General features: G+C 54.1%; 12 protein-coding genes across 12 annotated transcripts; 4 read left to right on the top strand and 8 right to left on the bottom strand.

Annotated features, from left to right (window-relative positions):
* Positions 1-249: 249 nt before the first annotated feature.
* Positions 250-1,707, bottom strand: A1O1_06487 (uncharacterized protein; the record flags this gene model as incomplete). Its single annotated transcript, XM_007727365.1, has 1 exon — positions 250-1,707. The coding sequence occupies one exon, from the start codon at positions 1,705-1,707 to the stop codon at positions 250-252; it is 1,458 nt and encodes a 485-aa protein (XP_007725555.1).
* Positions 1,708-2,435: 728 nt separating this feature from the next.
* On the bottom strand, positions 2,436-3,863 carry A1O1_06486 (1-phosphatidylinositol phosphodiesterase; the record flags this gene model as incomplete). Its single annotated transcript, XM_007727364.1, has 1 exon — positions 2,436-3,863. One exon carries the CDS (start codon positions 3,861-3,863, stop codon positions 2,436-2,438), a length of 1,428 nt encoding a protein of 475 aa, XP_007725554.1.
* A 2,045-nt stretch (positions 3,864-5,908) lies between these two features.
* A1O1_06484 (uncharacterized protein) lies at positions 5,909-6,373 on the top strand (the record flags this gene model as incomplete). The annotated part of the gene is made up of 1 exon (XM_007727363.1): positions 5,909-6,373. The coding sequence occupies one exon, from the start codon at positions 5,909-5,911 to the stop codon at positions 6,371-6,373; it is 465 nt and encodes a 154-aa protein (XP_007725553.1).
* Positions 6,374-7,200: 827 nt separating this feature from the next.
* On the bottom strand, positions 7,201-7,925 carry A1O1_06483 (uncharacterized protein; the record flags this gene model as incomplete). The annotated part of the gene is made up of 4 exons (XM_007727362.1): positions 7,201-7,344; positions 7,425-7,608; positions 7,681-7,732; positions 7,790-7,925. 4 exons carry the CDS (start codon positions 7,923-7,925, stop codon positions 7,201-7,203), a joined length of 516 nt encoding a protein of 171 aa, XP_007725552.1.
* A 1,051-nt stretch (positions 7,926-8,976) lies between these two features.
* On the bottom strand, positions 8,977-12,086 carry A1O1_06482 (uncharacterized protein; the record flags this gene model as incomplete). Its single annotated transcript, XM_007727361.1, has 2 exons — positions 8,977-10,556; positions 10,604-12,086. The coding sequence occupies 2 exons, from the start codon at positions 12,084-12,086 to the stop codon at positions 8,977-8,979; spliced, it is 3,063 nt and encodes a 1,020-aa protein (XP_007725551.1).
* Positions 12,087-13,396: 1,310 nt separating this feature from the next.
* On the top strand, positions 13,397-15,043 carry A1O1_06481 (uncharacterized protein; the record flags this gene model as incomplete). The annotated part of the gene is made up of 2 exons (XM_007727360.1): positions 13,397-14,707; positions 14,795-15,043. 2 exons carry the CDS (start codon positions 13,397-13,399, stop codon positions 15,041-15,043), a joined length of 1,560 nt encoding a protein of 519 aa, XP_007725550.1.
* Positions 15,044-15,464: 421 nt separating this feature from the next.
* On the bottom strand, positions 15,465-17,503 carry A1O1_06480 (uncharacterized protein; the record flags this gene model as incomplete). The annotated part of the gene is made up of 6 exons (XM_007727359.1): positions 15,465-15,640; positions 15,728-15,804; positions 15,865-16,538; positions 16,665-17,065; positions 17,166-17,304; positions 17,420-17,503. 6 exons carry the CDS (start codon positions 17,501-17,503, stop codon positions 15,465-15,467), a joined length of 1,551 nt encoding a protein of 516 aa, XP_007725549.1.
* Positions 17,504-18,683: 1,180 nt separating this feature from the next.
* On the bottom strand, positions 18,684-20,685 carry A1O1_06479 (uncharacterized protein; the record flags this gene model as incomplete). The annotated part of the gene is made up of 3 exons (XM_007727358.1): positions 18,684-18,774; positions 18,855-20,357; positions 20,486-20,685. 3 exons carry the CDS (start codon positions 20,683-20,685, stop codon positions 18,684-18,686), a joined length of 1,794 nt encoding a protein of 597 aa, XP_007725548.1.
* Positions 20,686-21,262: 577 nt separating this feature from the next.
* On the top strand, positions 21,263-21,811 carry A1O1_06478 (uncharacterized protein; the record flags this gene model as incomplete). The annotated part of the gene is made up of 1 exon (XM_007727357.1): positions 21,263-21,811. One exon carries the CDS (start codon positions 21,263-21,265, stop codon positions 21,809-21,811), a length of 549 nt encoding a protein of 182 aa, XP_007725547.1.
* A 233-nt stretch (positions 21,812-22,044) lies between these two features.
* A1O1_06477 (uncharacterized protein) lies at positions 22,045-22,517 on the bottom strand (the record flags this gene model as incomplete). The annotated part of the gene is made up of 2 exons (XM_007727356.1): positions 22,045-22,125; positions 22,221-22,517. 2 exons carry the CDS (start codon positions 22,515-22,517, stop codon positions 22,045-22,047), a joined length of 378 nt encoding a protein of 125 aa, XP_007725546.1.
* A 495-nt stretch (positions 22,518-23,012) lies between these two features.
* A1O1_06476 (uncharacterized protein) lies at positions 23,013-24,631 on the top strand (the record flags this gene model as incomplete). Its single annotated transcript, XM_007727355.1, has 2 exons — positions 23,013-23,411; positions 23,489-24,631. 2 exons carry the CDS (start codon positions 23,013-23,015, stop codon positions 24,629-24,631), a joined length of 1,542 nt encoding a protein of 513 aa, XP_007725545.1.
* A 429-nt stretch (positions 24,632-25,060) lies between these two features.
* A1O1_06475 (uncharacterized protein) lies at positions 25,061-26,180 on the bottom strand (the record flags this gene model as incomplete). Its single annotated transcript, XM_007727354.1, has 3 exons — positions 25,061-25,117; positions 25,248-25,913; positions 26,019-26,180. 3 exons carry the CDS (start codon positions 26,178-26,180, stop codon positions 25,061-25,063), a joined length of 885 nt encoding a protein of 294 aa, XP_007725544.1.
* Between the last annotated feature and the right edge of the window lie 723 nt (positions 26,181-26,903).

The raw sequence follows: 26,903 nt of genomic DNA, 5'->3' as shown, positions 1-26,903 counted from the left end.
AAAAGAGTCTGTACTGATGCGCCGCGTGCTCATGGAATAATTCCACATACCACGCTTTACTTGTCCTGGACAGCATCTTTGGCACAGGATCGCAAAGGATTCTCGTATCTCAGCGCCTGCTGATTCTGTGGGTCTCAGAGGGCCCATCAGAGAGAGAAGCTCTCCCCAGTGCAGACGCCACTTCTGCGGCCATGTAGCCTTCCGAGCTTTTCTTTTTTGTGACGAGGCCGACCACGACCACGATTTCCATCAACTCATCTCGACCAGCATTGTGCTCGGATCCTGGAGATATTTCTGCACGACCTGCGCCATCCTGGCCATGGTAGCGCCATCCACGACTCTGTGATCCGCACTCCAACTGACGCTGGCCATCTGGGCAGGCTTGACAGTTACCCCGTCCTCGGCGAAGACAGGGACGGTCTTGACCTTCCCGATCCCCATGATCGCCAGCTGGCCTTCCACAATGAGCGGCGCGACCACCTCGCCGCCGATGTTTCCGATATTGCTAACCGTGATCGTCCCTCCGGTCAGATCGTCCGTGCCCAGCTTTCCAGCCTGACCGAGCTGCGAGAGACGCAGGAGTTCCTGGGCGATGGAGGTGATCGAGCGCGTATTGACAGCCTTGATGACCGGCACGATCAGCCCGTTGGGCGTATCCATGGCCACCCCGACATTGTGGACAGAGCGCATCAACAGCTGTGGTTTCTTCGGGTCGGAGGTCAGATCCAAGCGTGCATTGAGTAGAGGGTATTTGTTCAGGGCCAGTGAGACGGCCTTGATGATGAATGGCAAGTAGGTGTATTTTGGGGTGGTCTCGGGATCGCGGCGGGCGGCGTTTAGTTTGGCCCGCATCGAGGCCAGGTTAGTGATGTCTACCGTGTCAGAGTACAGGAAGTGTGGGATTGAGAGTGACGCCGTCATGCTCTTGAACATGGCGCCTTGTACGGGAGTCAGTCGTTGCGGCGTTTCCGTCTGTTTGGCGTCGACATCGGCTCTGGTTGGTGCAGGAGACGCCGGTGATGGCTGTGTGGATGCCTTCTCGAGGAATCTGTAGACATCCTCTTTGAGAACGCGCCCGTCTTTGCCCGTTCCAGGGATCTTCTCGATGGACAGGCCGTGTTCCTTCAGCAGACCTCTCACGGCGGGTGTCGCGAGAGAGGCATGTTTTCCTGGCGGTGTAGGTTCCGAGATTGTAGGCTTCTCTTCTTGCATCTTTATCTCTTCTCGAACGGCTTCCTCGCCGCCCTCGGCCGCTTGTTCGGCATTGGCACTGGCATGGGCGGGACTTTGTTCTTGGGGGTGTTCTGTGCTGTCTTCTGCGCCTGCGTCGTCTTCCACTTCAATGTCGACGATCGGTTCTCCCACCTGAACCACGGCGTCCTGTCCGAAATGGATCTTCTTGATGACCCCAGTATACTTGGACGTGATCTCAACCGAAGCCTTGTCGCTCTGGACTTCACACAAGGGACTCCACTCTTCGATCGGCGCGCCTTCTTCCACGAACCACTGGATGATCTGGACCTCTTTGACCCCCTCGCCAATGTCTGACAGTATGTGTGTTTCTATCCTGTCTAACCGTGTAGCGGCATGGAAATGCCGACTCAGACGGAGGAAGGGGGCATAAGTTCGAGGACTCGTGGCGAGTGTCTGGCGTCGGACCAGGCTGTGCAGCAGCCGCAGGGCTTGCAGCGATGGTACGTGCTTCATGGCTGGAAGCTGGACGTCAGACTCTGCAGCAGTAGAAGTCGGACCATCGCAGAAGCCATGACTGGGCAGTCCAGCTGGTATTTGAAGACCGGCGCGGTCTCAGCAAGACAGCCGACGATAACCGCAGTCGCTTTCTCAATATCCGCAAGTGACGGAATTTGTCGTGGAGTTGAACGTTAATACCGAGCATGACTAAGCAGCGCATCTGGCACTTCCCAGACTTCCAACTCATATCATTCTCGTTGTTTGGGGGTTGGGGGTATCACGCCTCAGATCTTACTGCTCTGAACGCTTATCAGAATCTACATGATCCTTCTCAATGATCGCGCTCGAGGTCTGGCCGTAGATAGGTACGTTTATCGTTATATTGCTGTGTATATATCCGGTACGTACCTTAGCTAGTACGTATACTGTGCCGAAATTCTTACTGTGGTTTGCCAACTTCTATGAAGAAATCCGACCAAATGTCTCCCCGGCTTTGTCCAGAATTAGGTTCGAACCCACAGGCGACAAGGTGTGGCTTAGGTGGCACATCTCGAGTTGAACCAGATATCCAGGTATCCAGATATTGCTGGGATCGCACCCAACGTCGGCGCTCCCATGGCTTGTTTGTCATAACATCTTCATCGTCACATAGATATCTCCAACACCAACACTTTGTTCTTCAATCTTGATGTCTTCCTACTCAGGACTCCAACAATCACGACGCAGGTTAGTTTGGAACTCATCTACCGAGATATCCTTGCGTTCATGCCAACAATGGCCCGCACAAGATCCCAATCACCTCCCAAGCCGACCCAATCAGTCACAACGATGCCAGTGCTCCAGTTCCCCGGCTTGACACGGCCCTGGTCATCCAACATATGTCGCTGACACAAATGAGCGGTAATGGTCGGATTGACTTCGGCCGCAATCTTCTCGGGCCAGGTGCCGACCTTCCAGAAATTGCTGGCACTCAGGAAGTTGACGTACAAGGGATACTTTTTGGTCTTGTTGACTTCGGAATCCGGGAAGAAATCACAAGCCCCGCTGCGTTCGAGATGGTCGCGGGCATGGGCGATCTTCTTTTCAATGCTCGGCCGGTCCATGACCTGGTAGAAATCCTGCACACACACGTCTCCCGACGGACACATGGCGTTGGGCGTGTTGTCTTCCCAGACCTGGGCGTCGATCCCCCATCCACGGCCGCCCCATTCGTGACGCAGCGGTTCTTCCAATGCGAAGCGGCGCAGTAGCACGATGCGGCCGCGCACCTCGCCTAAACTGGGGACGCGTGGCTCCGTGAACCATTCGCGCGGGTTGGTATAGTGGTTCTTCAGGATCCGGGACAATTGTTCGTCCGTGCCTTTGCCCGTGCCTTCACGTTTCAGGGACAGGATGAGAGTCTCGCTGGGATTTTCTTTCAGGAACTGTAGAATGTCGTCGTAGAGGCCTCGAAAGGGCTTGTTGCCGGACAGGGCGATGGGGAATGCGGCGTGCACGAGATTTAGTCGGTCCGAGTTCGGGTCGTATGGTTCAGGAACCTGCACTCGGATGTCGAAGAAACGCACGCCGTTCTTGAGCTGTTCCATGGGAGACACGGCTTGGCAGCGTACCGATGGAGGCGCGTTGTGGCATGTCGGTGAGTTGTGCGTGCCCGGGATCGAGAGGGCGCCGAGCGGAGCGTGGTCGGGGATCTTCTCCATCCATGAGTCGTGTCGTGATGTGTTGAACACGGCCGTGTATGACGGGTTAGGGAGGTATATGCCCGTGAAGCGCATCTTCGGGTTCGGCGCCAGTGCTACCAGCGACTCCGTCTCAGCTGTCGGCACGGGACAGTACATCTGGTGCTTGCCACCCAGTTCCGTCTGGAACGTTAGACGGAGTCGTTCTTGCGGCTTGCTGATTACGGGTTTGATGTCCGTCGGCACCAAGGCGAAGGGCGGGAGTTGGATTGAGATCTCACGAGTAGCAAAGGGCCTTGCATCGGCATCGATCTGGGGCACCGCTTTGCGTGTCGTGTTGTTGGTCAGGCCGATGCTGTTGGTCACTGCTACCAGCGACCGCGTTACGTTTTGCATCTGGAATCCTTCATCGGGAGGAGGATCGAAGTGCTCGACCAGCACCAGCGTCAGAGGGTTGTTGCTGATGTTGCGGAGCGTCACGGGCGGAGCCATTTTGGAGATTCCGGGGAGATCTCGATGCAGAGCGAGGCTTCGGGGAAGAGTGAGATGGAAGATGAAGCGAGGATTTCAGGCTGTGAATGACGCAGTAGAAGAATAAACATCCAGGGACGGGCCAGGATCAGCCACGAGATGAACACTTTGAGGTACGTACCAAGTCAAGCTGTGAGTTTCTGGCTTGTCAGAAAGAGCTGTTAGATCATCGACAGGTCTCGTCGAGCTTGTGCTCAGCTGTGCAGGGGTTCCATCGTGATATGGGGAGCGACAAGAGCTTTAGCGAGGGGGTGAAGCGCTGCAGGCGGCACCGGGGCTTTACTAGTAGGTAATAATAATAAGGCTGGTTCAGAAAACCCGAACTTGAAGGTGACACCTTGTAGTGTTAGTGGGTCTGTTAACAGCTTGCCAAGCCACTAAGATGTCCTAAAATAATTCAGTCTATATAATTCAAATGTGCAAGATTTCTTTTCGAATTCATCCAACAGACGATCTCATCACTCATCAGCGGTGTGGCGCAGGGGAAGCGCGCCGGGCTCATAACCCGGAGGACATCGGATCGAAACCGATCGCCGCTATTAGTTTTTGCCTTTGGGAGACATTCCATGGTGATTGTGTGGAATCTTTTTTGGTACAATGGTCTGTGTTCAATTTCGGGTGTATCTGGGGGGGTTTTTTTGGCCATTCTTGCAGCCGGTCATAGTACGTAGGTATGTAGTAGCGAGAATTATGCCAAGAACCCACTAGCCCCCAAACAGTATAGTATACTAGGTACACAGTAGTACTAGTAGTCGAGTATACTAGAGGCAGTAAGAATGGGCTAGCCATTTCAGGCATAATGCACTCTTGAATATCTCGGTCGACTAGTGGTAGGTGTATCGACTGTCTTCTGGCTGGCATCCCGCTTCTTCAAGAGCTGGAGCCTTAGGCAGATATTTTATCGGTAGGTCCGTCCAAGCTGATATCATCCCAACAGTTGTTCTAGTATGGGTCTTGATGGCCCCGATCACTATCGGTCGAACCATTCTACATTCGTGTCGTTACTCGCGCGCAACGATAACGCCTTTATGGCCAAGGTGCTCCTATCTGCAGTGGTGGGTAGTCAAGTGGAAAGCTGGCGCAGGCAGTCACTGCATCGGAAGGACCTTTTCGCGATGAATTCATCCATATCTTGGCGTTTGAAATGCTTCGCCGTTGCTTCGTTCCTTGGAAGGCAGCACGGTGAAGGCTTGATCTTACCTACCTTATGCACCTAGTTTCTTTCCCAACTTGAAATGCCCACCTACTACGTCTCTCTTTGCCACTCGGCCATCGAGGTTTTTGTATGAAGTCACGATTCCATGCAATCTTCAAGCCCCTGCTCTAACTCCTGCTCGACGTGCAATTCGACAGAGTTGATACTTCACAAGATACGAGTGGTGCTCCCACTCTTCAGACTGCGCTGCGACTGCCCTGGCTCTCTTCAACTCGCCTCACATCCTCTTTAGGCAGCTGTGTCGATTTGCTCGTTTCGCTACTTTTCCCATCAAGCCAGAACCTCGAAGATTCCCTACGAGGATGTCTCGCCGTCTTAGTGCATCAGAGAAGGTGGTAGAAATTCTCCAGCAATCCAGAGAATCCAGGCATGCACTACTGGCAAGACTCGATGATGAACAACGAAGCTACAATGGATATCTCTCCGGAGCACCAGCCACAAAGCGTCACCAAGACTTGCCCGGGACCTCGTCAAGTGGCTCTGAACCGGATGCTGATGATATCCTCATAGCAGCTCAAGGATCCCGTGCCGGATGTCTTCGACCACAAATCGATGAGGATGATGCAACCGAACAAGATGGAGCAGATGACGAAGAAATGTTGATCTGTCCTTTATGCTACGAAGATCCAACTATTCCCGAGGACAAGAAGATTCGAGAATTCACTGCATCGGACCTAAAGAGCCATATGAGAGACAAATACCACTCGGGGATCGAGCGGTTCAGAAGGCTATCATAACTGCAGCGGCCAACGGTGACGGGCGCTATCACTGTCCATACTGCAAAGAAGCAATGGCAGAAGTGGGTGAATACGATCTCAGAAATGGAGATACGGCAGCGCAGTCCTTCCATCGCATTGACTATCTGTTCAGCCACATTCGGGATTCCAACAGTGACCACATCCATGGCTCGGGTGGCTGGAAGGAAGATCAGAAAGCCATTGAGCGCCATGACGCCTTGAAAAGGGAAGATGGCTGGTATAACACCGACTGGGAGGGCGATGCATCAGAACAGGAGCGTCGTCGCTCTTCGGCTCATCGCCGTCTTGCAGGAATGGCAGGCCTCCGATGGCGTGAGGTAAAGGAGCTCAAGCATTCCGTGCCACACGAATCAAGGCTGGGATTGTGTCGAGGAGGTCCATCAGCAGAGTCGATTCCTGAACGTCTTAAGGACCAGTTGTCTTACAATCCTCCTACGGGCTTCAAAACCATATCTGACCGTTTTGAGGGAATTCTGGTGGCAAAGAAGTGTGACTAGCAAAGACATGTAGCTCTAGCTACCTAATAGATGGCCAATACAAAAGTACATGGGAAGAAGAGTATTTGGCTTTGCTTAGTATTTATTACTAGGTGTTTCTCTCTTTGGCCATTCTCGCAGCCGATCATAGTAGCAGCGAAATATTATGCCCAGAAGCCACTATCCCTATTGTTACAGTATAGTATACTATAGTATGACGCCGACTTCCAACGGAGGGCTAAGCGATGAAGAAGGAGAGCGCTCCAGATTAAACTCTCGAGAGGTCAATGAAATTCCGGATGTCTCTAACAGCAAGTATAATCTTGATATTTGGGGGTACGGCAGGAACCTACCTACCTATGGCAAGCGGAACGTAATGCGAATACCAGGGCGGACGTCTTGCAGCCAACGGACTACGGTATCTCGTATATATACAGGAAGGTGCCCCTAGTAATTTGTGAATATTAATCATCAGGGTTGAGAAGTACGTCAACAATAATTATGGTGACTCAGTTTGGTACCCTGGAGGACGCCATAAAGGACGTTGTCTGAACGAGGTAGATTATCAGGTCAGATGCATAGGTATGTCATTTGCTGGGCTACATGAGCAACGAGCAAGTTTTAATGCCACTTCGTTGTTGATGTGTCTGCTGCGAATTCAAGACCACGCCGGCATCATGCCACATCATTCCACATCATACTGTGCGATGCCCTGCTATAGCTAAAGCTCGGAATAGCATATACGATGGGTATCAGATGATTTGATCGTCGTTGTTGGTGGTATGTTCTCTATCTGATCCAGCCAGAAGAGCCTTTGCCCACACAACATTCGTTGATGCGTTGTTCATTTATTCATTATCAGCAGCCTTCTTCTTGGACTTCTTGCTCGCTGGGGCGCCTTCTCTCTGAGTGTGCACCTTCAGTCTCGTCCACGACTCTTCCGGGTCCCATTCGAAACCTTTCAGATATGGTTCTTCCAGCTCGTCATCGGCCTATAAGACAAACAGAAATGTCAGTGACATGAACTTGTCTTGGGTCTCGAGTACCCATTCTGAAGAGAAACATCACCCACCTTCTTCTTGAATTGTTTGTGGATGGCATCGAGAGCATCTTTGATGGTCACGCCCTTGAGATTCCTCGCCGTGACTTCCAGACCCAAGGGGAAGTGTAAGTCGATCTTCTTGATGGGAGGTTCTGTGAGGTGCTTTTTCAGGATCGATGCATCTTCGATCGAGCTAGGTGAGGTGTTGAGTTTCCTGGGATTCACGTTAGTGGTATGAACGTGACGCACAGCACGTAGACAAGGCAAGAGGGGATGGGTGACCTACCAGCCTGTTTTTTGTGTCTCAACTGCGACGGAGATCTTGGTGCCCTCTTTCTCTGGGGATGGGGTTAGCTTTCCCCAAAGCAGGTGACAGGGAGCAGACGACAGCTTACCGAGATCATTGATGTTCATAACACCTGGAGCACTGGATGTTGTTCTTCGTTTGGTGTGGTGTTCTTTGGGTGGCGAGCCGGCCACGCCGCCAATGGCGGAGTCGACCTTTGTGAGGTTTGATGTGTCGGCAGACATGTTGATTGTGGAGGTGATTGGTGCAGGTCTGTAGAGGCTTAAGTCTGAGTCGCTCGTTAGGGAAGCGTGAACAAGAAATACTAGGAGTGTGAGAACTGAAGTGAGACATAGAAAGGCTTACCAAGGACCAATGGTCGGACAGACAGGATTGATTGGCAGTGTGAGTAGTAGTTTGCAGTGGTTGTGATGGATGGTAGTGGTAGAAAGGAAAGAGGAGGATCGTAAAGGAGAACAGGATGGTCAAGGAATAGTAGATCAGGTAGGTAGTCAGTTGGTCAGGGAGCAGCGCAGGTGAAGCAATTGAGGGGTAAATAAAGAGGAGGGTGGTCAGTGTGTGAGAGAGTTCAGAGGGTGGACGCGACATCAACAGAGCACGAGAGCGGAGGACTCGGCAGTGGTCAGCCCGAGTAAGGTGCCTGCGAGAACAAAATGAGGTTGGACAGCTGACCACTGGCATCACTTCACTCAGTGCAGGTTTGAGCTTCTACTACATGTATCTACCTACCTGTAGGTACCTGGGGAGCTATTGAGTGCTTCTCTGGCGTGTTTGTACAGTGACCGAGTTATCTCACGCGAGAAGCACCTGAGGGGAGCAGCATTGGGACCCACAGTGGTAGCAGATACTACATCATACTACGTCGTGGTAGTGGGGTAGAAAAGACGTGCTAGGCAGGCTAATGAGGCATGTCAGGTGCTGACTTGCGTCGGTTGCGGGCGAAGAATCACAAATAGTGGCGTGCTACAACCACTAAACCACTAATCGCGCAACTGGTGACTTTCCCCGCAGCTACCTAGACTCCTAGGCTCCACCCTATTCAGGTCCCGTGCGCCTAAAAAAGGAGCCTGAGCCTAGGGTTCGCTGTGCAGGCCTCGGAATATGGAGTTTCCGAAAATCCGGGGTAGTACTAGCAGTTTGGACTTAGCTTGGGATGGGGGGTAGCAGGGGTCCAACTCTCCGCCAGCCAGCCTCAGATTTATCATTAGGTAGGCACATCAGCAAGACTGTTGCCCTAGTAATATACTGGAGATCAACAGTTGTTCAATGGCATTGTCAAAATCCAGCTCTCCTCTTACTTCCCTTCCCCTTCGCTTTGACCTTGGCCGGCCGGGCTCCAAATGCGCCTCTTTCCGGCTGCGTCATGCTCAATCCAGGAATTCCCTCCTGCGCCTGACTCGACTCGGGCGCAGCCTGTTGGCTGCTCTGCACTTCCCTTCCCGGCAATGTCACCCCAGTAGCGCCGGTGGCGATGCTGGGCAACAATGTCCGCTGCATCATGGCATCCTGACTCATCTTCGCCGTCTTCTCGAGCTTTCTTTGCAGACGCGCGGCATGTTTGGCGGCCTTGCGTCTCTCGCGTGGGTCTAATGATTGTGTTGCTATTTCTTCCTGTGCCAATCTCACTCGCTGGGTGATCTCCCGGTATGAGTACTCGGCAGGATCCTCGTCGATCGAATCAGGCAGATGTGCTAGTATACTTGATATGGTCGGATTGTGGTCCAGCAGTAAAGGAGGCACCTCCTCTTGGAACACTGCATATCTCCGTAAGCGTGCCACTGCCGGCTCTTCTTGCGGCAGTGGGCTCTGGGATGCGGAAATCTGAGACGACGAAGCTCCTTCCATATCTGACTCTAGTGGCGGCGACGACGCATGCCTCTCGGGAAGCACTGATCGTGCTTGAGCTGACTCGGAAACGCCGATGCTCAAGACCACATTGCTGGTGAAAGCTTCTGCCGCGGCCTGACGCACAAGTCTTTCGCAATTGACCCGGTTACGATCTGTGACCGCTGACGAAAGAGTCTCAATATAGGAGGCGATCAAGCCATCATAGAGCTCAAGTAAGTTGTCCTGGGAAGACCCTGGCGGGAAAAGTCCAAGGTGGAGACCAACCCTCTCGACCGAGACGCCTTCGCTGTTTCCCAATTCATCAAGCCACAACCCAAGAGACTCCGAGTCTTGCTCCACGTCTGAAATTTGAAGAACTCCAGAAAAGTTTGATAGCAAATGCACTTGCTCAATCCTGTCTTGCATGCTCATCATCCGGACTCGTTGAGCTGCTTCATCCAGTGCCTCGTCGAAAGAGCGAGAAGGATGGGCGCTGCCACGTAGGATATCGTAGTCGAGTAGCCGGTCCCAATTGCGGAAATGAGGCACACCTGACGAGGCGGTGTCAGTGTGCGAACGATCCTGGCGGTCATGAACCACCCGCTGCTCTTCGGCATCATCGTCTACGACAAAATCATCGGTTTCATCTTCGTCAACGTATCTGGCGCTTTGGACGGGGTGGACAGCCAGAGACAAGCTGAAGATACGGTTCACACCACTCTCGACAGAGCCCAACTGCTTTCCCAGTCCATGTTTGTAGACGGCCTCTACCATCGTGCCATCCATCAAACACGCGATGAGCTTGAGAAGGTCGCATTCAGCCAGGGTGGATAAAGAGCTTGTCGCAGCAGGCTTGATTGGACAAAGAACAACGTCGCTGACCTGCTCCATACGCGATTGGAGGTACCGTGGCATCTGGAATACCGATGGATCCTTCAAGGAGACTGTATTTTGGCTCAGTCCATCGTTTCCGAAATGATAGACGAGGCTGAGATGGCTTGTCCGCGAATAAACTAGTACAGCGGTCGCTGCACGAATCAGTGCCGCTCGAATTGGGTCATGAACGATCACTCACCTTGTGGTAGCTCGCACAAACTCATGCGCAAGGACAGGTCATGGCCATCTCGGAAATGGTTCCACGAACATGCAAGAGTCAATGGTTCAACTCCTGACCGATCTTTCCAGCTGACCTTGGACGAACTGAAGATCAACAATCGTGAGGTGGTTAACACTACAATGTGTTCTCTTCGCCGCTCGCTGTGCTTGACATCAAGGATCCGATTCTGATCCGACAGTGGTCCCAGCCGCATATCGACCACACCGACGCAAGCCCCCGAGAGATCGAACACGGCGGCAACCCTTCGATTACACACCAAGAGTCGGTCATAAGAGCCTTGGTCGTCTTTGAGCCAGCAGACCCGGTGCCAGCCATCGTAATGTTGCTGAGCATGTTTGACATGGAATATATCCGCGGCATTGTCTAGATCGTTGGAACATTGGAGGTGAACGTGGTACAGCATACGGGCAGACCTGGCTCTGGCTCCTCTAAGTTTCCATATACTCCAAACTCCGCAAATGTCTACCACCGCCAGTGAGCGCTGATCTTGAGGGTGGAAGGCAGAGTGGGCATGATAGTTTCCTCCAGTCCTGGAAGCAGGAATAGTCACCACCGGGCACGGATCGACTCGCAGATTGGAGGTCTTTGCAGCATGGTGCAGATCTCCTAATGCTCTAGGCATTGAATGACGGTCGCTGATCAGGGGATGCAGAATGCTGGTGGCGCTTGGTTTGACGACGAGGAACTGCGCCCGATATTGGGTTGGCGCCGAAGATATGTGCAATATCCGCTCTGCTGACTCCACCCAATGTCCCTCGCATTGATGTCCAATGGCCGGTACCGTATGAATCTCTTCGAATCCAGAACGGTTGGGAAAGCGTACATCGGATGAATCCAGACTGGTCAGACGTAGTGTCTCGCCACCTGGGCCTGCAGTAAAAGCCACAATAGGGCGAACACGGTCGTTGCGTGCATCATGGTCAAAGACAACCCTGGCATTGCCGAAAGCCAGACTATTTCCTCGACTCGCGGCTCGTGGAGTAGAAGACAACTTGAAGGGTACGCCGCGCAGGCTAAGAACGGCAAATGCAGCATCGGGTATCTGTTTGAGAAAGGTGTTCTTTCCAGAGTCGGTTGACCATTTCAGAAATGCATCTTTGCTGCCGACAACGGCCGTTGAATCTTCGACTTCCTCACCTTCACCTTCCCCTGCCTCGGACGTTTCTTTCGAGTGACCGACCCATGTCTGCTCGTGGACAAGTGAATACACAGATCCAGAGTAGACAGTAGGATGAGTCAGCCGAGACTCCGAACCGTGATCAAGAGCGATAGCAACAGTGTTTCTGCCCTCCAGATCAAGCTCAGCCGTGATCCGGTTTTGACGCAGAAACGTCCAGCTGTGGAGTTGATCATCGTAGGTGGCCGTACCAAGGTGGCCGTAGTTCACTGCGTTCGTTTCATGAGCGTGTGAGATACGCGTGACCCGCTCGACATCAGCCATTCGAACGGATTGTTATGGAGGATTGTGACCAATGTCGCCGACAGACGAGAGACATTTTCGACGGAAGATTGGCTTGGGTTGGACAGACCGGTTCACAATCGAGCCGGGACAGTCTCTCGACTGACGGTAAGCACCCCGTTAAGCATCCATATCGCAGGGGAAGAATCTACCAAGCTTTCCCATATTGGTGTCTGTACGCGTGCAATTGAAGGGAAAACTTGTCCACGGCGGTTGACATTCGCGCCAAGCCATAATACCTGCACATGTAACTTTGTGATCCTCAGTACTTGCTAGTTGACAACGAGGACTCGATTTACGGTGGATCATGAATTGTTCATTCGCAATATGTATAATTGATCGTTCCGTGTATTGGAGCATCTGGATGGAATGGTAAGCATGCACGCGACAGTCAAGCAATCAGTCAGCAACAGAGTCAGCATGAGCAATGGAACAGAGAATCATGTTACAATATCAAACAACGAGTCTTCACGGATTCCACTTGTTACTCTTCGATATCCTCCGCGAGGCGCTCTCGCCCTCTCAGCGCGGCAATAGCAGCGTCCGTCAAGAAGCAGCATCGTACTCCCTACGTTGAGCGCGGTCGCGAGTCTCGGTGCACCTACCTTACTCAGAGTGCTATCCATATCACCCTTCACAGTAACATCCCTAATTTGTCGCTGAAGTTTGCAGTTGCTAGCCCTTACCAGCTGAGGGAAGAACCTTACTAAGCGAAGAAGCAGCCGGTAAACGAGCCGGTAGTGGAGGAAGAAGATGATGAAGCTGGATACCGTGTCGGCTACGCTGTGGGGGAATCTGGAGAAGAACACATCACGTCCCTCACCAACACTGGGGCGCCTTGACCAGCTCTGGGGCCCCAGAGTTGAATGTCACTAACCTCCACATTCCCCCGCCAGAACGCTCCGAGTCCACCATGTGCCGATGCTCATTCAACCAAGTACAAGTTCGCTCGACCTGTTCGACAATGTCCGACTAGGACTATGCTCTGCCTGGATGAGGACGCTTGATCTAACTCTCGCTGGTGTCTCGAGGCCAGTGCATATAACAACGACTGCCTCCGCCCAAACTGCCAAATACTGCAATATTGCTCTTCTCGTTTCACAGCTTGAATCTCTGCAAGTCGAGTGAGCGTCAACGAACGGCATCATGGCAGGTGGCTATCGATACGCCTTCTCCCTCTCTAAGGGACAGGTTCACACGGAGACACCCCCTGGCACAGTCATCCTGATAGGTTAGTACCATCATCTCCTGGCACCTGCAACCGGTGCTGTATCAAGGCCCAAAGTGCAGACATGCTGATTGATCTGTCTCGAAAAGAACACGACCTAGAGCGTACGGCAACAGGAACTGAACACACGGTCGACCACGTCAGACTTGTGCCCCGGCCTTCCGACGACCCAGCAGATCCCTTGAACTGGTCACTATGGCGCAAACTGGCCATTCTTTGGGCTTCCTCCTTCTACTCGTTTGTGAACAACTGGAATTCTTCCGCGGTGGCTCCTGCCATACCGATCCTGGCTGTCGTGCTCCAAAAGGACTTTGCACAGCTCACTCACCTTGTTGCCGTCAATGTGCTCTTGGCCGGTGCTGCCAATCTGTGGTGGGTGCCTCTGGCTAATGTCTATGGTCGCCGCCCGGTATTGCTGTTCTGCACTCTGCTCATGACCTTCTCTACCATGTGGTGCGGCCTTGCAGGAAGTTTCAACAGCCTCCTTGCTGCTCGAGTGGTGCAAGGCATCGGCATCGCGGCTGCAGACGCGGTAGCCCCCGACGTTGTGGGAGAGATCTTCTTTGTCCATCAAAGAGGCCGCGCAATGGCCATCTATACAGTTTTCTTGGCTCTGGGTTCTCTGGTCGGCGGTGTTACTGGCGGGTACATAGCTTCGGCATACGGCTACAAGTATATCTTCTGGATCGGCACCGCACTTTCGGCCGCGTCGTTTCTGTTCATCTTATTCTTACAGCCTGAAACCTTGTACGACCGCGTGGTCCCGGCAGCGCCCTACAACGGTGCTCATACCCACACAGACAAGGAGGATGGCAGCACAATGGAGTCCAAAGGATCCGACCACATTGCACATCTGGAAGAATCCTCCTCTTATCGACCCTTCACCTACGGCCGAAGCCTCAGAGTTGGCGTGAACCGAGGAGGATTGTTCCGAGCCCTTCTTCGGCCCTGGGCATCTCTCTTATTCCCGGGCACTTGGTTGGTGATGCTCCATTACGGTGGCCTGGTGGGTGGCATTGTCACCCTCTCCACCGTGGGTCCGACGCTTCTGGCCATGCCACCGTATCTATGGGGTGCCAACGTCGGTCTCCTCAACGTTGGCGGCATCATCGGCACCCTACTCGGTGCTGTATATGCTTACCTGACAGCGGATCGCCGCATAACAGCCTCGGCCAGCCATGATTCCGGCGGACATGCTGAACCCGAAACCCGGTTGCCGCTGTTGGCACCTCCTCTATTCATTGCCACCACGGGTATGTGGGTGTTTGGCTTTTCTGCTCAATATCCGGGTCCTACTCGCTGGGTGGGCTTGGAATTCGGGCTGGGCATGTTGGCTTTTGGACTCATGTCGGTACCCAGTATCGGCTTCAACTACGTATGTGCCCTATCCACCTTCCCTTGTTCTTGTCTATTCTTCGCTACTGAGCCCCTGATGCTGATCGTGTGATGTCTGTGAATATAGATCATTGATTCATACAACGCCATCAGTGGCGACTGCTTTGTGATGATAGTGTCGTTCCGCGCTGTCATCTCATTTGCGTGGACCTTCTTTGTCGGACAGTGGGTGACCAAAAGTGGTCCTGCTGAGCCGTTCGGTATCTTCGGCATGCTACTCGGCATCTTCTCGCTGTTGACGATTCCTCAATGGCTGTACGGGAAGCGGACCAGGATTGCCACTCAAAAATGGCTTCCAAAGCGAGCCGATCATTGAAAAGCTGAAAAGTTGCCTGCCTGTCATTGTGGACCGAGCGAGATGCTCCAGTCTAGCTAAGGGGTTGGACAGTTCCACCGCTTCTTGGGCGTCAATCGTTAGACTGAGAATCAATTGGTCGATTAGTACCATTTTGCCCTCATGTATAAGGGTGCCAGAGTTAAGAACTACTGTAGTTCTATACTATGAAAAATAGAAATCCTAACTTGGGAAAGGGCTCTACATACTAGTAGTACCTCGTGAGCCACATGGCATATCATGCTGGCCTAACGCCTGGACAGATGCGCATTCAATTGTGAAAGGAGGTCTTCTGGTCGAGAGCCCGAACCGTGAATGATCAAGAGAAAAGATCGAAGCAACGCCGACATTCTATATATGTATTTGGTATGCCTCAAGGAGAGATTTGGAGTCTAGCTTCTAATCAACCCTTGGTCGTCACCTCGCAGCGATGCGCCCTGGGCGCTATCAGGAAGTAATTCTCCATCTCCATCGAACTGTCGGTGGTCGACTCAGCCAGCACGGCCGTGGGACAAGTCTTGAAAAACACAAACGCTCCGAGCAACAACTCGTTGGAGGCGAGATGGATGCCTAGGCAGACTGCGGTGCTTCACGTCAACGTCGTCGTCCTGGTTTTCAAGGCTCATGGATATTGACAGGAAAGAAAAGGCATCAGAGTCAACGTACCTCGAGAACCCAATCCAAACGGGAAGAAAGCGTCCTTCATGGCCTCTGTAGGCTGCTCCCAGCGTTCAGGGATGAAGCTTGAGAAGATCGGTCAGCAATTGCCGTATGGTTCCTTTCTGCAGAATCACTCCACGCACCTGTCGGGATCCGGGAATATTGCTCCGTCTCTGTGCACGGTGAAGGCCTGGGCACCGACAATGGTGCCCTCGGGTATGTTGTACCGGCCGCCCAACTTGGCGCCTCCTGGAGGAGACACCCGGGGCAGACTACCGGGGGCGGCGCCATACAACCGCAGAGACTCGTTGATCACGGCCTGGAGGTACTTGAGTTGAGATATCTCAGCCAGCGACGCGTCGATCGGCAACGACTCGATCTCGGCCAGCAGCTTTTGCTTGACGTTCCGGTGTCGGGGCCGGAGGACCGACCAGATCAAGTACGTCAGCGACACGGCCGTGGTGTCGCTGCCGGCGACGATGAGGTTGGACGCCTCCGCGGAGATCTGGGGCAACGAGAGCTCCTGATTGCGGGTCGGGTCGAGGAACTTGGAGAAGAGACTGCTGTTGCTGTTGCTGTTTGAAGGAGACATCTGGCCATTGTCGTTGCTTTGAGAAGCGGCCATCACATGCCGTTTGTGGTTCTCGATCGCAGCCAGTCCGTACTCGTCCATGCGGTCGTTGAGCGTGAGAGCGTTCTGCACGGGCCCGACAGGTATGTGTTTCGCGACGCGCAACAAGGGGCCCAAGAAGCCCAACTCGGCACGGATGCCGGCGATCATCATGGTCGTTTCCAGGTCCCGAATATATGGCGTTTTCTGCGGAGGCACAGAGTCAGCGTTCTGATTTGAATACAATATATAGCGAATAGATTGCATTGCTGAATACAGAGCAGAAAACCCCCTCTCTCCAACTCAAAGCTGATGACGCAGACGCAGACGCACCTTTTCTTGCTCCAGCATATTGAAAGACGTCCCGAAACTCAGTTCACCAATCACGTCGGTCGCCATGAAAGTCAACCACCTCAGGAGATCTGCTCTTCCTTTTCCGTCGGCGTGAGTGGCACTGGCATCGCGGCGGATCTTGGAAATCGCCGTGTCGACTTTCTGTCGGATTTGGGCCTCGAACTTGACGATGGACGAGTTGGAAAAGCTTTGTGCAAACAGTCGACGTCTGGCGGCGTGCTGTTTCGCGTCGATCATGGAGAACAGGCCCGGGTGAGCGCTCTCGTTGAATTTCTGGTACCAGTCGGCCTTGCGAAAGTCGCTGCCTACGCGGTAGACGTGTTTGATGCTCGGCAGATCCGCGACGGCGATTTCGTCGGGCGATATCCTCACGAACGGTCCTTGACAGACTCGGTCAGTCTTTTCTCCTAGGCTTTGACCAAAAGACCAACAGTGCTTGCTCAAACTCGAGTGAGTGCTCGACAGTGGGGGCTTACTCACCATAGGCTTGGTGGAGAGAATGGATATATTGTGATCGGTTCCCCGTCATGACCTGATATTTCAGCCAGAGGTTCGTCCACGGCGCATACCAAGGCCCGGGAACATGTCGTAATGGCGTCAAGACGACTCTTTTGGTCACCTACAACAAACATTCCTCGTTAGAAACAACAGAACCCTTCGAAATTCGAGCACAGAGCACAGTCCACAAGATTGCAGAAGAGGGTTAATGTCAATCGCCAATCGTCAGCACTTACCAGAAAGACTCGAAACAGCAACCATGCACATATCACCACGGCACAGAGCTCTTTCAGCGAAAGTTGATGTGTTAGGCCAGCCATGACGAGAGAACCAGCCCCAGTGTGAGTGTGTCCACGGAGAGAGATATAGGTGTAGGTCCGGGTGTGTATGTGGTTGTCACAATCACTTTAAGTCTCTCCCAAAGCGACGAGGCTCAAGTCGAAAGGAATCAGAAGATACACCGTTGCTTACTATCACTCCTATATAAATCGTCCCGGACGACGTCTGGTAATGCAGTGTGGATCGGGGGAGATTGATCGTTTAGTACGACTTGAATGGGTATCCTGGGCCGCGAGGAAGCGACCTGGTTCCCCCGCAACAGGCAAGATACAACGTCCCAGCTGGTGCTACTAGTACGCCAACAACTACACGCCCTTCAACACCGATCAATACTCATGAAACGTAAGGTAGGTACACCGACTATAGTAGGCGCGTAACTGGAAGTTTCCGAGTAGAAGTGCCGTCGTTGGTCGTTGGTCGTTGGTTGTTGGCCGTTGGTTGTTGGCCGTTGGTTGTTTCCCCGCGAATCCCCACAGATTGTGGACCGGCGACCCACACAAATCCCGCATTGGTCGGGAATGTGGGGGAGGAGGCGGCCGGGGGAGAGAATCTGTTCCTACGAAATACAACGCTTGTCCCGACTTCTTTCGATCAAAGGATGTCTTGTCTCTCTGCAATCTCCACAGCAAATAAGGATTGCTGTTGTTTCTGCCCATCGATAATGATGACAAGCGAAGGGACCATCTACTAGTCTACTAGATAGTAGGTCGTGATATAAGACCATGGAACACCTACATACTCTATACTAGGTTGGGCTACGGTCTACAAAGTTCACTGTCTGGATGTTCTATTGATAACAATCACAAAACACCTTATGCTACCACGATGGTCTCGCCGTAACCAGATCACTCATGGACGTACTCTCTACTTTGTAGTATACGAAGATTGGTTTCCTCCGACAAGTGATGACGATGTCTCAAGAGAGGCATCAGGACTGTCGGTAGTTTTAATTTTCATTGACATTTTCAGATCTAGCGGTTCTTTTCTTTGGAACAAGCAGCCTTGCCGTGCTCTCTTGGGACGCTTTCATTGTCTCCTCCTTCTTTGGTATACACCTGGCTACTTGGCTACTCTGACCGCTGTCTCTAGTTGTCGAAGTCCAGCATTCCCGCTTGAGCAGCATCTAGCATCTAGGAACTAGCGGACGGAGCCAACATGTCATCATTTGGGCGGGATCACGGGTAGGGTGACATAGTTGTCGTAGACGGGTCCGAAATTGATATGGTTCATGCCCGCCAAGCGCTGCTTGGTCCTGTTTTGTTTTGGCATCGTCAGCAACGAGTTTTGGATTCTCTTCAAAGCTCCCCCCGGTCTTTTATTCATGGAACATACCTGTCATTTTCTCCTCCGTGGGTGAAGATGCCGGAGCCCTGAGTGTCTCCGGACGCGACTTCAAGCACCAGTCGGCTTCCTTCGTCCACGACGACGTTAGTGGGCCAAATCTCGACGTCGACCGGGTAGACCTCGCCGGGCAAGACAGGCAAGACGTCGCACTTGAAATAGTCTCGGTGTGGGAGATAGGGCTTGTGTCGTCGGTGCGCGGGGTTGACCTTGCGCAGACTCACTCTCAACCAGCCCTTGCACAGAGGAACTGGATCGCCAGCGGTGCCCGTGTAGAAGACTTCGTCTCCGTCGGCGGTGAAGTGGCGCAGGGTCAAGAACAGGTCGATGTCCTTGGTCAAGGCAGAGCTGTCGCTGCCGATATACGGATTCATCGAGACGCTCAGTCTGGCGACGATGTGGCCGGTGATCTCGGTGGGCTCTTTGAACGGCGCGGTGGAGAACTGCACCAGCTCGGGCTTCTCGAGCGTGCCCAACGCATGGTACGACAGCTTGGAGGTGTGGCTCAGACTGGGCTTCTCCGTGGTCAGCTGCTTGTCGGGCGTCAGATGGTACGGGACGTATTGGGTGCGGGCGATGGGCCATTCGGCCTCGTCGCGGCGGCTGTAGGTGCGTTCGGCGGCGGCGTCGTTGAAGCCGACGTTGCCCTTGCGCAGCACGACGCTGACTTTGGGCGCCGTGCCCGTGGACCAGCCGTCACGGTCGTCGCCCTTGAGGAATGCATCCAGGAAACTCTTCTGCAGCGCCACCTCCTCCGGGTAGTAGAAGGGCAGGTCGTGGCGGCCGGTGATGAAGCGGAGGTACTTCAGCCGCGAGCCGGCATAGGTGTAGCCCAGCACGTTGCCGCGCAGGTGCAGCAGGATCCCGCCCCAGTTGGCCACCGACAGCAGCGGCACCTTGACGTCGTCCAGATTGTACTCCTTGGAGGCATAGTAGTCGTCGTCGCGGAAGAAGTTGCGGGCGTTGTCGACGTTCTGGTCGTTGCGGTTCGCCGCGAGTTCCTCGTCGTCTAGGTCCCCTTCGATCGTGTTTTCTCCCCACTTGCGTTGCGCCCGATCCGGCCTCCCGTACTGGTTCGTGACCACCTGGCGGTTCCACCAGAAGCGGATGAACGCGTCCGACAGGATCCCGCCGTGCCGGCACCGGTCGCGGTAATAGTCCGACATGCCTTCCCAGGGGATGATCGCGCTCAGACCCTTGGGCTGCAGCGCCGCCACCCTCCACTGGCTGCCGGCGTAGTACGAGATGCCCAGGAGCCCGACCTTGCCGGACGACCAGGACTGGGAGGCCGCCCATTCCACCGCGTCGAAGAACGCCTCGCTCGTCGACTTGGACATGGTGTCCAGCAGGCCCGGCGACTGGCCCAGGCCCCGTTCGTCCACTCGCAACACCGCATACCCGACCGACGTCCAGTAGCCGGGATCCGGTGTCTCCCATGCCGAATGCGCCGACTTCTGTTCCGGGTTGACCTCGGAGAATGATTGGGCGTGGAAACTAAAGCTCAGGTTAACAACTGGTCATTCACAAGTTTCCATCACCGTCTTCGAACGGTGTGCAGATGCAGATGCAGATACAGATGCAGATGCAGATGCAGATGCAGACGCAGATAGGGAACGACTCACTCGCCGTAGTAAATGTCCTTGCCGTAAGGCCCATAGGTCACCAGAACTGGCACGGGGCTACTGGACGAGTCCTTGGGCCGGTACACATTGGCCCTCACCACCCCGGAACTGCTCTTCAAGGGGATCGTGACATTCTTTTCGAAGACGTAGGGAAAGCTGTCATGGTCGACGGTCGCGATGTCGCGGATTTGGTTCGGCATGGTTTGGTTTGGTTGATTGTTGATCCCTTCACTTCCCCTGTCAGGTCCAAGGCCAGCAGAACTGTCCTTGCCAGAACCGTCGTTGTTATAACATGTTCAAATACATCGGTTTCCTGTATCCACCGCTCAACTGCCCGGAAGAACCTATCCCTAGATGGTCCGAAAGGAAGCGTCACCCGGCCATGCTTTGATGCAACTTTCGTGTGGAGCCGAGACCTGTAAACCCACAACTTACAAGCTTGGGGTTTCACCGACCATCGGCATTGAGATCACCAGTGGAGGAGGAGGAGGAGGAGGGGAGGAAAACCACCCTGTACGCCTCGAACTTGAAGGTGACCGTGAAGGACAAAGGCCTATACCAGATCGTAGATACATCATTCAACATCCCTGAAGATAAAATTCGAACAGGACACTACTCACCGAGCGTCTCCCTCGCCAACCGAATCAACAGCAATCCTTTCTCAGCAGCACCAACAACGCAAATCAAATCAAGTCACATACAACATCATCTTGCATCTATTTGCTTTTCAGCATCAACACTGCGTGTAAAGACTGTGTACATTTGTGCGTCTGCAAGATGGGAGACAACGGCCTCCCAACAGTCCACAGGTTCGTGACAGACCACAACGACGAAGGAAAAGCCATCTTCCACAAATCCGTGGACGAGGTATTACCGTTCCAGAAACAAAGCAAAGAGGCACACTTCGGGCTGGGCTACGCGACCAAGGAATTTCCGGTCGAGCTGAGCGACGACGCCGACGTCAAGATCTACCAAAACTACCTGGAAAACCTGCCGGGCATCACGGTCCCCGGCGGCACGGTTCTGCGCGTGGTCGACATGGCCCCGGGAGCGACGTCGCCGATGCACCGCACGGTGAGCCTGGACTACGGCGTCGTGCTGGAAGGGACGGTCGATCTGGTCCTGGACTCGGGCGAGGTGCGCACGATGAAGAGAGGCGACGTGGCCGTGCAGAGAGGCACGAACCACGCATGGCGCAACGCCAGTCCGGACTCGTGGGCACGCATGCTTTATGTCCTTCAGGAGGCGAAGCCGCTGTATATAGCGGGGAAGCTGCTGGACGAGGATTACGGGGGCATAGAGAATGTCAAGCCTTCGCGTCATTGAAAGTCATGGCAGAACAGATTGGTCTTATCTGCTGCCACAATGGTAGAGGAAAGAAAAAGCACAGTTCAATTGATCGGGTGGATGGCTTGATCACCATATTTATATAGGACAGGATAGGAGGGCAGGTGGACCAACAACTTGGACCTCAATTCAAAAGACAATATCCAAACACGATGCCGTAATATCTGTCATATAAATGCTCTCCTACGAGGCTGGGCCGTGTGTCAAATAAATCACCATTCACCCCCAATCTTGTATCTGAAGAAACGACTGTTGATCTTTCCACCGGTGGCCCTCCACGCGGTGTCCACGTTCTGCAGTACGCCCAGTCAGTCATTTTTGTCTCATTCGTCAGGGCGAGTTCAATCTCGTGCACAGGATGATGATCATAATCACGGTGCAAACTCACTCCAATCAGCCCAACACCATTCAGCATGGTGAAGATGAAGATGCCTTCCACCACATTGGAACCAGCCGGTCTCTCAGGACCAAGGCGGCTACGATCGACAGGCCTGTAGGGCGGCACTCGACGGTGTTCCCTGTCCCAATTGGGGGGGTTTTCGGCCGACACGGGCGTCTCTCTTTGCGGATTCGGCGGCTCTGGCGTCCTCGGCTGTTCAGGGTTGCCGCTGTGATGGATGTCGTAGTCGGTGAGGGCTTGGAGCACGGCTCCAGAGACCGGGTTTGCAGTCGTGGTCACTGACATGGTCGTTGTCGTCGGTCGCGATGGAGAGGGAAAGAAATCCTAGGGAGCGTGAGAAGTAATGGATCTGGTTCTGGATCTGGTTCTGGTTGTGCTTAGCTGGAGGGTTGTCGAAGCAGTGTCTGTCATACGAACCTAAACCTTAGCCTCCCATGATTCTGATCCTGATGCCTCGGTCCGGAGTCAGCCCAACTCTGACTTCTGGAGTTCCCCCGTCTTTCGGGGCGAAAAGTAAGTCCCTGGGATGATTTGAAGTCTCGTGACGGCTTCCGGTCGGAATGTGGGGGAATCCGAGAAGAGTGACGAGTGACGGGCTGAACCAACCCTGGCTGAGCGGGCTGCGGGACATGACCTGCAAAGACATCCGGACTGTCCAGATTGTTATTACCAGGTGCATACGGACCCGGTGACGGACGGGAAAAGGGAAGAGAAGAAAAGAAAAGAAATCAGTCTGTCAGGTCACAGAAGGTGTTGTTGTCGTCGTCGTCGTCCTCAAATATGGCCAACTCGGTGGAACGGGTTCTAGCCGCCGCAGTCCAAGGACAGGCACGAAGCCCTCGCTTCATCCAAAAGCAGCTCAGCAAGCTTCATGCAGCCCTTACAAAGGACGGACTCGCGATCAGAACCACCATCAAGAGCGAAACCAAGCACTCGACCGCCGAAGTTGAGGTTCAGTATGCGCTCACGCTCGAGGCCGTGGCAGCCTTGTTCGCGCAGATCGACGACCTAGAACAGGCGCTTCGGGAGGAATACCATCTCGCCCGACTGGAGAATTCGCCGTCGCACAAGGTTCCATATTCGATCGTCTACATTGTGCCGTCAAGGTACAATCTCTTCTACAGTTGTGTGACGGCGGTCGCCGCGGCCATTGCTGCAGGCAACTGTGTTATCCTGGAGGTATGTATGGAATGAATACTCGGAGCTTTGGCAATCTATCTATTGAGATGTGACATTTTTTGCTCACTTGATTCCAGTTGGCTCAAACGACATCGAGGATCTCGGAAGTGGTCCAGAAGACGCTGTCGAACACCCTCGACAGAGACACCTTCACGACCGTCGACACGCGGATCGACTTGGAGACTCTGCCCAAAGGATCTGTCCGACTTTTCGGTGATGGCGACGGTGCCAACCCTTCGAGGACGGATCTGGTGCCTCCTTCAACGCGGAGCATCGCGATCGTCGACCGAGCCGCGAACACGCGGGAAGCCGCGGCGGCGGTGTTGCGAGCTCGATTTAGTTTCGCGGGCCAGTCACCGCTCGCACCGGACGTGGTGCTCGTCAACGAGTTCCGACTCAAGGAGTTCTGCACGTCGGTCGCGGAGCTGACGAGCAAATACCTCGCCGCGCAGTTCGAGGGCGGGGTCGGGGCCAACGGCTCGACTGGTGCTGGTGCTGGTGCTGGTGCTGGTCGCAGCCCTCCTGCCACCGCGACCAAGATCTCCAGCACCGAGCTTCAACAAGCGGGCGCGGAAATCCTGGTTTCGGGTTCCAAAGGGGCCGTAGCACGCATCGGGATCGACGACAGGAAGTCGCCTCTCTTGAGGAAGCCCATTCGCGAACCACTGCTTCTCATCCATCCGGTGCGAAGTGTCGACGATGCGATCGACTTTGCGAACGCGGACGGTGGTGGTGGTGGTAGTAGTGGTAGTGGTCTTGGAGGAGAACCACTGGCCGCCTTGTACACCTTCGGACCCCCCGAGGTGGCCAAGTACTTGTCCCAATTCGTCGACGCCCGCGTGTCCTGTGCCAACGACATCCCCGTCGAGCTGGTCGGGGCTCCCGCGACGCCCGTCGGCCACGCCACACAGCTCGGCGGCGCCGGGCCATACTCTATGGGCATATTCTCCGTGCCGAAACCGGAATATATTCGCTACGACGCCAAATTCTCCAATCTCGGCAAGCTTCTGGACGGGAACGACGTCGAGGGAGCGATGCAGGCCCGCCGGGCAGCCGAGGCGCTGAATATCACGGTGAAGCAGCCGCCGGGACATGCCATTGGGTTCTTCGAGCAGGGACTCTTGTTGGGGGGAAGTATCCTGCTGACGACGGTCGTGGCGGGGAACGTGCTGTTCTGGAAATACGGAATGCCGGCGATAGCGAAAAGGGTGCGCCATTAGCTTTGTTGTTATGGATTCCATATAACTCAAGTCTACTTTACTTCCTTTCCTCTCCTTCCTTTCCGACGTCAAGTACTGCTACTGCTCCCGTGCCCATGTAATTTTGTCGACGCTACATCCTCTTACCAAAGAGTGTATCTGTTCTAGGCTGGAGCGTGGACGATGGCACATATATGCTTTCCCCGAGGGTGTCATAGATTGATGCCATCAGCGACGCTTAGAGAATGAGAAGGATCAAAAGGTTCATCTTTGATCAACGTACAGACATAAGTCACTGGTATGAGCGAGCTAGATATCTGGGATCACGACATTTCCGCCCAACCCGCATGATTCGTGATTCATGGTCCAACCTCACGTCCAACTGTCCCTCGGCCGCGGCCTCGGCAGCTCAAGACTCCAGCCCCGAGACAACGTATTCTAGGCCAGGGCCTATGCGGCCGACTTGACAAATGAGCCGAACGAGAATTGGGAGTTGCACATATTGGTCTGACAGGCAAGAAGTTTAGTTAGGATAATGCGCTGATCAGAGTCAAGGAAAAGGGGGTGGTGGTCTCCAAGCTGAAGAGGAAGAGAAAGAGGAAGAGAAAAAGAAGGTAGTCCCCAAGCCGAAACTCACCAATTCCCAAGTCTCAGCATAAAGCTTTCCATAAGTCCCCTCGTCTTCCTTATCGCCCACCGCCCCTGCAACAAAAAGCCCACTCATGAAATGGTCGTCGGTCGCATGGGCGTCCCGATACTGAGGATGTTTCATCAGACGAGCGATGGCCCTCCGCAGCCGCGGACCCGCGTTCTGAGTAACGTTATCCTCGACAGCCTGGCGGAACTCCAACGCCCATGCCTCGGGCGGCGACTCTTGGGCAAAATTGTCCCGGTACCGCAGCATAGGCTCCCACTTGTTGCGGTAGAGGTTGTGGACGGCACCCCCGGAGCCGATGAGGAGATATCCCTCCTTGCGCAGCGGGCGCAGCGTGGCGCCGACTTTGACGTGGTAATGGGGGTCGTAGCGCGCGTTCATCCCGACGATGGTCGTCGGCGGACATCCATGAGGGAACATGCGGATCAGCACCAGGTACGTGTCGTGGATCCAGTCGAATTGGGCGTCGCCCTCGGCGTCGAAGCCTTCTTGTCTCAGCAGCTCAATGCACCGGTTGGCCGTGGGGAGGTCGGGGTTTAATTGGTAGTCGGCGTACTTGGACGGATGGACGTACGCGACGGGAGACTTGGCTGGGTGCGGGTTGGTGGCGACGTGGATCTTGTCGTTGACGCTGGCCCAGTGGGCGCCCTATGTTGTTGTTGTTGTCGTTGATGATTTTGTTCGTTTGTTCATGGGTAGGTGAGGATGGATTGGGGAAGAGGGAATGAGTATGTCTCCTTGTGACAAACTTACCATGATGATGACACCTTTGATCCCATTCGCAAGAGCCTCGTCGCCGCATTTCTTCCAATATGTCGCGGATTCGCTTTCTTCCCCAAGCATCATGGTCGAGCCGTGGGAGAACCAGTGGACCGGGGTCAGCGCTGTGTTGCTGTTAGTCTTCATCAGAGCCATGTCTTTTCTTTCGGGGGGTGATATTGATATTGATATTGATACTGGGACAGGAGGTAGTGAAAGTGCTGCTGCTCACCTTGTCCGGCCATCTTCTGGAGCCTCAAATATGATGTGCTGTGCTGTGCCTTGCTATGCTGTGCCTCAACAAGCGTAGAAACAGCAAACGGGCCGTCCCCCCGCGAAGCACCCGCTGAACTTCAACTTCAACTTCAACTCCTACTCCATGACTATGACCTGCCCGGATTCGGCTCTTCGATGTAGCCGACGTTGCACTCCTCACATGCCGGGCTTCGTGGCCGCGTCTCCTGGAAGCTCCCCCACACGCTTCCGATTCGTCCCAGGCCCGTCCTATGACCCCCGCCCCCCTGCCGACGATAAGGGGAACCACTCCGGTCTCCTGGGTGGGGCTCCGGGGTTGGAGATTGACTCCGAGTCTGTCACATAGTACCTCCATAGTGGGTAGTACGTACGTAGTCCGGCTTGTCATGTCCCATTTTCCCCACACCCCCCACACACACCCCCCATTCCCCCGGAATCTCGTCCTTCCTCCACGAAAAGCTTCTTCCCTCGCCCTTTCCTCTGCATATCTGGTCATCATAGTCTTCGGTAACACGACTGCGGTTCCATGTGGTCGGCAGCATCCTACACTCCGGGGTTTGTTGCTCTGTCTGACACTTGTCGCGTTCCACGGTTGAGCCTTCCGCCTGAGAGCCTAGGGAGTCA

Source organism: Capronia coronata (assembly GCF_000585585.1).
Source record: "Capronia coronata CBS 617.96 chromosome Unknown acBCG-supercont1.5, whole genome shotgun sequence".
NCBI lineage: Eukaryota > Fungi > Ascomycota > Eurotiomycetes > Chaetothyriales > Herpotrichiellaceae > Capronia > Capronia coronata.
Note: the sequence above shows the minus strand (reverse complement) of the source record. Positions and strands in the feature narration are given on the sequence as shown.